This window comes from Heliconius melpomene, chromosome 1 (genome assembly GCF_056956725.1).
Source record: "Heliconius melpomene rosina isolate 202511_hmr_F chromosome 1, ASM5695672v1, whole genome shotgun sequence".
In the NCBI taxonomy this organism is placed as follows: domain Eukaryota; kingdom Metazoa; phylum Arthropoda; class Insecta; order Lepidoptera; family Nymphalidae; genus Heliconius; species Heliconius melpomene.
In genome coordinates, this window is record NC_140389.1 from 13,687,631 (window position 1) to 13,696,063 (window position 8,433).

Genomic DNA, 8,433 nt, shown 5'->3' on the forward strand with positions numbered 1-8,433 from the left:
ATATTATACAGACTGGAAGCATTGTAATAGCTTTTATAGAGTAGTTAAAATTATGGTTTCATTTAAAGTGATGCTGACAAAAACACTGTGTATATACAGGGTGGAATTGTCAGCGCCACTTTAAATGAAACCACAGTTTTAACTACTCTATAAAAGCCTAATATAATTCGGAAAAAAAATAATTCTGAAAAATGAAAAAGTTTTTTTTTCAAACAAAATAAATAATAAAATTATCATTTTAAAATAAAACGCCATTTGTAAAGTATAACATAGGCACGCACACACTTACCTGTCAAAGCGGCAACGTCGCATACGTATGTGTGTGTGTGACACGAAATACAGGTATGGATAAAAATCGTGAAATGAAAAAAAAATCCTACGTCCAAACCATTGAGGTACCTTGATTATTTTTTTTAATTCTGGGTTTGAAATATGTTACCCTATATGCAGTTTCAGAAAAAGAAGCGCTGCCTCTTCCACCCTGTATAATAATATAATATTCTGGACATCAAGGAGGTGAAAAAAAAAACATTTTTGTGGAAATAAGAACATAATTTTATTAGAGAAAATGTTCATATACTTAAAATAACTAATTACCAATAAATAACAATAATGTGAATTACAGAATATTTTAATCACACTGTAAGCTTAGTTCAGTCACCAAATGAAGACAATATTGATGAGTTAATATGGTTTATACAATAATCAAAAACACCTTTTTTTGTCAGATTTTTCATATTTTATGGCTATCAACCAAAATAAGGAAAGGTATGATTTTATTCAAATACAAAAATAGATATTTAAGTATCCTTCAGTTGTGCTATGTCTTTAACAATATTTTCTTGCTTTCATCAGCTAATCAGTAAAAAAAAATCACATTTCCTGATGCCTTTTGTATTTGATTGCAAGTAATTTGCAGTTGCAAACAATATTTTTATATTTGGTTGTATTTTTTTCATATTCTTAAACTATTCATTAACAGTACTTAACAATGTGATCTATGTATACATACACTATTACATATTATCTATAATAATTATTTGTGATTGAGAATGAGCAACATTTTTCCCTAGGCATAATATATATTTTGATAATCATCAAAATGCTATAAATACAACTCTCTATCATAATCATAAGTTATATCTTTGAAATTTATTTGTGGACAATAGGAAAAAAATAGATAAAAAAATTAACATGCAATGAACAGAGTGTGTTAACACTAGGTAACCTCTGCCTACACAGCTATATGGGGGATACAGCATGAGGCTAATTTTTTTTTTAGTACATCAATCAACAATCAATATTCAACTGATTTTAATAATGTGTTTCAATTTAATGTAGACTTTTGCCTTTTTACTTATTTTCTAATCATTATATTAGTATGGCAATAGCAAACTATTAGAATACAATATTTTTGAGTGTCCTTTGGAATTTTTTTTTCTATTATCTATTATCTTTAAAATTTTCATGATTACAAAAACTATATGAAAATATAACTAAAGAGAAGTATTAAATGTTGTATACATTGCATTCATATTGATTGAAGTCTACAATTAAAAAACATAAAAATAGTATCCATTTCCATCTGATTTATGAAATACAAAAAATGTAAAGTATTATGAGATTTTTTTAATTTGTCAAATCATTTATTTGTAAAAAAGTTCCTTATAAAAATATTTAAAGGTACCCTATACACATATATTATGTATAGCATAACACAAGGTATGCCACAAGAATAAACCAATGTAACATTACTGTTACAGTGAACATTGTAGTTAAACAGTAATATTAAAAAGGCTTAATAGACATCATACATAATTTGTTTATATTTGCATTTCCAAAATGGGGAGAATTATTAAGATAATCAAAATGAAAATGCACAAATGTGACCTTGAATTACCCAAAAAGAATATTCAATTTAAAATACAGGGTATTAAAAATGCTATTACTCCCTGCTATGCCTATGTAAGCAAAAGCCTGAAAGTCTTTTATATAGGTGTTTATAGCTTGAATTGTCATGAGTTTATTAAAAATTATGAAACTGTTATGAATATTAAGATATTAAGAATATTAGGATATTACAGATAAATAGTTGTTTAGGCTACATTTGTGCTTTAATAAATATTTTGATGCAGAAACATGTATTTGTTACATAAATAATTATTAAATTACCATATCTGATGATTTCATCAGCCTTTTCATGTCAATAAATATCTGTACATAACCTTAACTAGTATATTAGCAAGACTGCCAAACTTATTCTAATCCCTATACAAGATGGGTACTGTTACTAGTACATCAAAAGAAATGCTTAGCAAAAAAGCACAGTATAGCTTATTATGTAAAGAAACATTGTGATGGTGTCCTTTAAAATATAATTGTAATGATGGCAGAAGAGATATGCATATTTGCAGTCCTTACTTTCAAAACTTATAAAAATAGAAAAACTAAGCCTGACAAGCCAATATTAGAAATTTTATTGCAGGTTTGATAATGTAACTATATTAGCATGTAATATTTAAAAATATATAACAATAAAACATTTGAGATGAGAGAATTTATAAGTTTCCTATTAATATAGATTCAGCCTTAAAAGATTAACTTTAAATTTGCACAAATACACACCAGCCTATTATATCAAATATAATAGTTAAATACAGAATAAAATTGTGCTTCCTTTCATATATAGGCTCAATAACATTAACCATTCAATAAATTGTGATATAAGTCGCATTAACAAGTTACTGTATTGCTAAACTGGAGGTACACAATTTCTAATGTTACAAGTGTATTCTGTATAAATATATATTCTATAATTAGACTTACACATTTAATACTTTGACAGTTTCATTTCAATCCCTATTCAAGTTATATACAAAATTACTATTAAGAGTTCTGCTGCCTTAGAGACATCACAAAAGAAAGTCAAATGGAAAATAAAAAAAAACGGGAAACACATCCAACAGATAGCACCACCATTCCTACAGCCACTTTCCACTATTTCACTGTTCACTAGACCACAAGTACTGGTTATTTAGAAAGTATAACGCGATGTATATGGCAAGATAGGTAGTGTGAGGGTCAGCGTATGAGGCATGTGAGGCAGAGCTCAGCAGAGCCGATGCAGTCGTCGTGGCAGAAGGCGCCGCACTTCTTGCACAAGATCATGGCGCGCAGGTTGCACACACAGGCGTCGTCTGCGCCTACGCTCCGGCATCGCGTTACGTTCTGTTTATATATGTATTGTGTTTATGTTTATGTAGTTTTTTTTTAATTCCGCTCTGTAGACCCCATTGTGTCGTGTCTGTGAGGGAACTCAACATCGTGATTTGCCACATTACCAGAGCGAGGAAATGAAAATATAAAATATTTCATACCCACGAGTGGGAATCGAAACTACAATTGTCGCGTTTACAGTTGTACGCTTGTTCCTTATGCCACAACGGCCTCCAATTTTTGTATTGCATATTTTAATAAACTCTTATTTTTTCCAAGTGTTCATCGTTGTTGATTGAACACATATTCTTGAGCTTGCGTTATTGTATATTTTAAACCAAATAAAAAAATAAAAAGTGAGAATATCACAGTGAAAAAGAAGAAGAACAGAAAGATTGTCAAAAAAGAATTATGAAGTAAGAATGAGTGGTAGGAGTAGTAGCAAAGATACTGGAGGAAGGAGGAGGAAGGTCAATTAAAATTTGATAACTGCATGGGAACCCCCATGTAAGACAGTGGATGAGGAAAAAAAATTAAACTTTAAAAATATATACTTACTACATTTGTGTTTGGATTTGATGGCGGTGCACTGGAAGCTCTAGGTGCTACATTAGGTGTCCTCTGTACTAGTATATATTGTCCCATATTATTAGATCTATTCTCATTCATCTGAAATTACAGTATATAGTAAGGTGTTATTGTTTAATTAAATTAATATTTCCAAAGACAAATTAAGCGATAGTTATGATAAAAGAGTATTATATTACATATAAGGCTGTGATATAGTTGTACAGTTTGTTTAGTTTTATAGCAGTAGTCTCTGAAACTATTGTTTTGCAAAAAAATCTTTTAGTGCCGATACAGTTGTTGTGGCAAAAGGCGCTGCTCTTCTTACACAGGATAATGGCGAGCTGGTTGCACACACATGCATATACTCATAATAATAGTTCATTTATTAAGAATAACTATAGATAGATTTTATTAAATAACATTCATTTTTTCGATGTAACCAAGAGTACCTGTGGTCAGTTATCTAGGGCACTTAGAATATGTCTTCTATTATACCTAACTCTCAGTTATTTTCATTTGACCATAACTGAGAGTAGGGAAGCACTAAGAGAGAGTTTCTTAAAATCCCTATGAGAATGAGATAAATGAAGAGCATACAAACATTGTGACAAATTACTTACTGCTTAGGAAAGAAAAAGATTTATTGAGGAAACGGTTTCCTCAATAAGTACAACATACAATATACATATAGTAATACCTCTGTGTGTGGCAGAACAGCTGGTATTTGTCTAACAAGAACAGGCGGCGGCGGTCGCGGCGGCCTCGCTGGCCGCGTGAGCAGCGCCGGCGGCGGCCGCAGCTGTCCGCGCAACGCGTCCCGGTTGGGACTGTTCTGGATCACCGCCTGACAAATCTGGTAGCTGCGCTCTAGGTTCACGGCACCGGGAGGTACTTTGTTGGAACTTCTGCTTCTGTAAATGATATTGTCAAATTTAAATAATATGTCGTGCGTGCGTGCATAGTGTCTGACTGTAAACGCGTTGGTCATGGGATTCAATTCCCATTTGGGGAAAAGAAATATCTTCCTTTCTGGTGATAAGACAAAAAATAATGTTCAGTTATGTTGCTCAACACACAAGGTACATCTGCCCGTTCCTATATATGCTATACAGAGTGACGCTATAAAAATGTTAAGATTCTTGTTACTAAATTTAACCTATGGGAACTTTTATTAATTACATAAATTAAAATTCAATTCAATGAAAATGACATACCTGCTAGATTCTTTCCCGGATTTTGACTTTTTGCTAGGTACTCTAACACTTTGTGTGACAGTAGTAGTAGAATTTATTGAGGGGTTTGCAACTGTTGTGCTGGAGACGAGACTCGTCACTGGGTCTATCTCCTGCTTTACCATGACATCTTTCATTGATTGACAACTTTCTGATGAATTTGAGGACTCCATATTAAAATTAGTATCTCTATCTGTCTTGTACATGCAGTTTTCATCATTCACATTAACATCATCCATGCTTGTTTTAGAATCTTCACTCACATATTTTGTACCATCTGCTGTATTTAAATTTGAAAAGTTTTGTGTTGTTATGATGTTCTCATTGTGTACCCAATCACTGTCGTTTTTCCATGATATAGCAGAATTTTTAGGTTTTGCTGGATCTTGCAAGTGATCGTCTGGATATGACACAACCTATGACCAATAACAAGTTAATGTAATAATACATTAAATCAAATATAATGAAATGAAGCTATAGTTGTACAGAGTCTGACTGTAAGTGCGGTAACTGTGGGTCCCATTCCTAATTAATATCTCTAAAATAGGTTCCAAAAGTGGGAAATAAAGTATCTTAACACTAGGTTCCTTGCCTGTGTTGGATACAATGTAAAGTTAAAAATATCAAATGTTGATGTGTATACTTACAGATGTATTTGTAACTTCCATCATTGGAATTGAAGTATTTTGAGGCATTGGCATTGTTACTACAGCTGTTACGTCTGAAATTTATATACAAAAACATCAATCAGGTTTTTGTGACTAGGTTTTGGATTTGTAAGTAAAGAGAGAATGGATTACTGCTTTACAGGTTTATCATGTCATAGAACATTTTTATAGCACTACTTTTAAATGCATTTTTGGTTTTACAAAATTGTTTTGATGTTCCAAAATCCACACTATTTATAGTTACTTACTTGTTTCACTTATATATGAAGTAAGTTCCATTATACTTGTTGGAGGAGATGAATACTTGACATCTTCATTTTCTACATATGAAACAAAAGGTATTTAAATATGTTTTTTATATATTTCATAATTTTATTTTAGCATTTAAAATTATACCCTACTTAAAATGATTTTGCACTTACGAGATGTTAACATAGGTAGTCCACTTGTCTCTAATATAAAAGATTCAGCATCCTTAAAATGTTCATCATAGTAATTAGGAACAATACTGTCATTCTCTTTAATTTTATGCTCACTTTTTTCTTCAATATTTATGTCATTTTTTATGTTTGTGGGATCAGTGGTTTGTTTGGAATAATTTAATTCTTCTAGGCATTCCATTTTATCATATGATTGTTCTTTAGTTTCTTGTGCTGGTGATTTATCACACTGCGCATCAGTAACACAATATGGCTCTGTGGATGTTTCCCGTAACATAGGAGCAAATTCATCTTGATTTTCATTAATTGGAGATTCTTTTCCATCCTCTTTAGTATCTGTAATGGTAATTTTTGGAGATGCAATATTTTCAAATTCATTTACAACACTGTCCGGAGCTTCAGCAACAAGTGAGACATTATTCAAATGATTTTCTATCTTTAGGCTGGACATTGAAGAGATGCTATGTTCGTCATATTCATAAACAGATGCAGTTGCTTTGCTATCTTCGCTATTTGTATCACCATGATCTTGACCTGTATATAAAGTAAGTTCTGTTGGACATATTGATTCATTATTATAAGCTGATTCTCCATCAGAAACATTATTGATTTCATTATTACTTTTCATATTAATAAAATTTGTATTGTCCACTGCATAGTCATCTTCATATTTTATCCTTTTTGAAAATTGGTACTCTTCAACTTCATTGCTCAGTCTCTTTATTGATTCAGGTATATTACTTTCAGAATCAGTTGTTTTGTCTTCATCACAATCCTTGGATGCACTAGATTCCTCAATTTTAACAACACTCATATCTAAATCCTGCTTTGTATCGCTTCCAGATTCAGCATCTGGTAATAAAAGAGGGTCAACTGGAGTTGTAGATATTGATTCCTCTATTCTAGTCACTGATGATGAGTCAGAGAAATTAAAGTCCATCTGGCACTCAACATAACCTTGGTTTTTAATGTGTTTGATTGGTAGCAGTCCAGGAACAGGGGCAGATGATTTGCTACTGCCCGATATGGACTCATCCTCAACTTCTTCTGCCTCCTTTGCTGAGGAGCGGGTGACAGCTCCAACTGAACGTAATCTTTTGCTCGAGCTTGAAGATTTACTTTTTTTAATTTTAGGCACTGTACTGCTACTTGTTATTGATGCAGTGGGCCGTAATTTTATTGTTGTTTTTAATGATGGCCTCTCAGAATTTAAATTCATAGATGATTTCTCTCTTTGTGATTTTTCACCCCAAAATGGCTCAAAATGTTTTAATTTCCATGGATCTATTTTACTTTTCTCTTTCTCTGCTTCAGTTTTCATTTTTTGTTGGTTTTCTGGTGTGAATTCACCACCTGAAAGTGATTCTTGCCATTCCAAACAAGCACGAGCAAAAAATTCATTATTAAGACTAGATGAAATTAAACGACCTGAAGTACTGGGTCTATCAACACTGGGAAGCAATTGTCCCAATTTGTACTGATATAGAGGTGGCAGTAAAGAAAAAGTATGTTTATTTAAAAGTGCTCTTATATTTGTATTAACTAATATTGAATCAGGAGTTTCTAAATCTATACAACCTTCTCTGGTTTGCTGTAATTGTGCTGCAGTTGACAGCTTTTTACCACTACGCTTTCTGGGTTTTATACAAAATCCTGGTATACTAGCCAACACTTCACGCATTGTCGATGGCCTATTATTAGATGTAGAATTTGTGTCTGAACAAGATGTAGCTGCTGTCCATTCGCGATTTTCTGGTGGTGGAGGAGGTGGCAATGGCTTTACTATTATTCGAGGCAGCGATCTTGAGTGATTTGAACTCTTTTTCCTACGCTTAGACTGTTTTCTTGAAGAGTGTTTACTTGATTTTTCATCATCTTGTGGTATGCGAATTACCGTGTACTGATCATTGTTATTACATGATAAGTATTTTCCTTCAGACGAGTTGTCGGAATATTCCATATCGTTATTAAGCGAATCCATTGGCGATACGTCCAACTCCATTGTCCTGAACAACGTGTTTAGTTTCTATTAGTTTCGTATTTTATTACGAAGAAGTGATGCCGCAGACAATCACTTCTTCCACCCATAATGTATTACTTCGCATATTACTAATTTGTATTTCAACTTGTCTGGCATATTGAAAATTTATAATATTTATTTATTCATCACTTATTTCAAATAATTCAAGGTTAAATAACATAGTTTTCATTCCTTTTCACAACAGAAGAGCGAAAATCAAAATGTCACAACAACGCAGAAAATGGATTCCGCTAAGATATGTTCCATTTCAAGTAAATTAAAAATAT

The 8,433-nt window shown here is 32.2% G+C and overlaps 1 protein-coding gene across 1 annotated transcript; it reads right to left on the bottom strand.

Moving 5' to 3' along the window:
- Positions 1-531: 531 nt before the first annotated feature.
- On the bottom strand, positions 532-8,401 carry Asx (transcriptional regulator additional sex combs). Its single transcript, XM_085188843.1, has 7 exons — positions 6,109-8,401; positions 5,935-6,006; positions 5,666-5,739; positions 5,001-5,434; positions 4,484-4,697; positions 3,775-3,885; positions 532-3,228 (listed from the first exon to the last, which is right to left on the bottom strand). The coding sequence occupies exons 1-7, from the start codon at positions 8,126-8,128 to the stop codon at positions 3,082-3,084; spliced, it is 3,072 nt and encodes a 1,023-aa protein (XP_085044969.1). The 5' UTR covers positions 8,129-8,401; the 3' UTR covers positions 532-3,081.
- Positions 8,402-8,433: the final 32 nt, after the last annotated feature.

Coding starts and splice junctions, on each gene's coding strand:
- Asx (XM_085188843.1), bottom strand. CDS start 8,128: ATGGAGTTGGACGTATCGCCAATGGATTCGCTTAATAACGATATGGAA. Junction 6,007..6,108: donor ACTACCTATGTTAACATCTC/GTAAGTGCAAAA, acceptor TTTCATATGTAG/AAAATGAAGATGTCAAGTAT. Junction 3,886..4,483: donor CTGTTCTGCCACACACAGAG/GTATTACTATAT, acceptor CTGTAATTTCAG/ATGAATGAGAATAGATCTAA.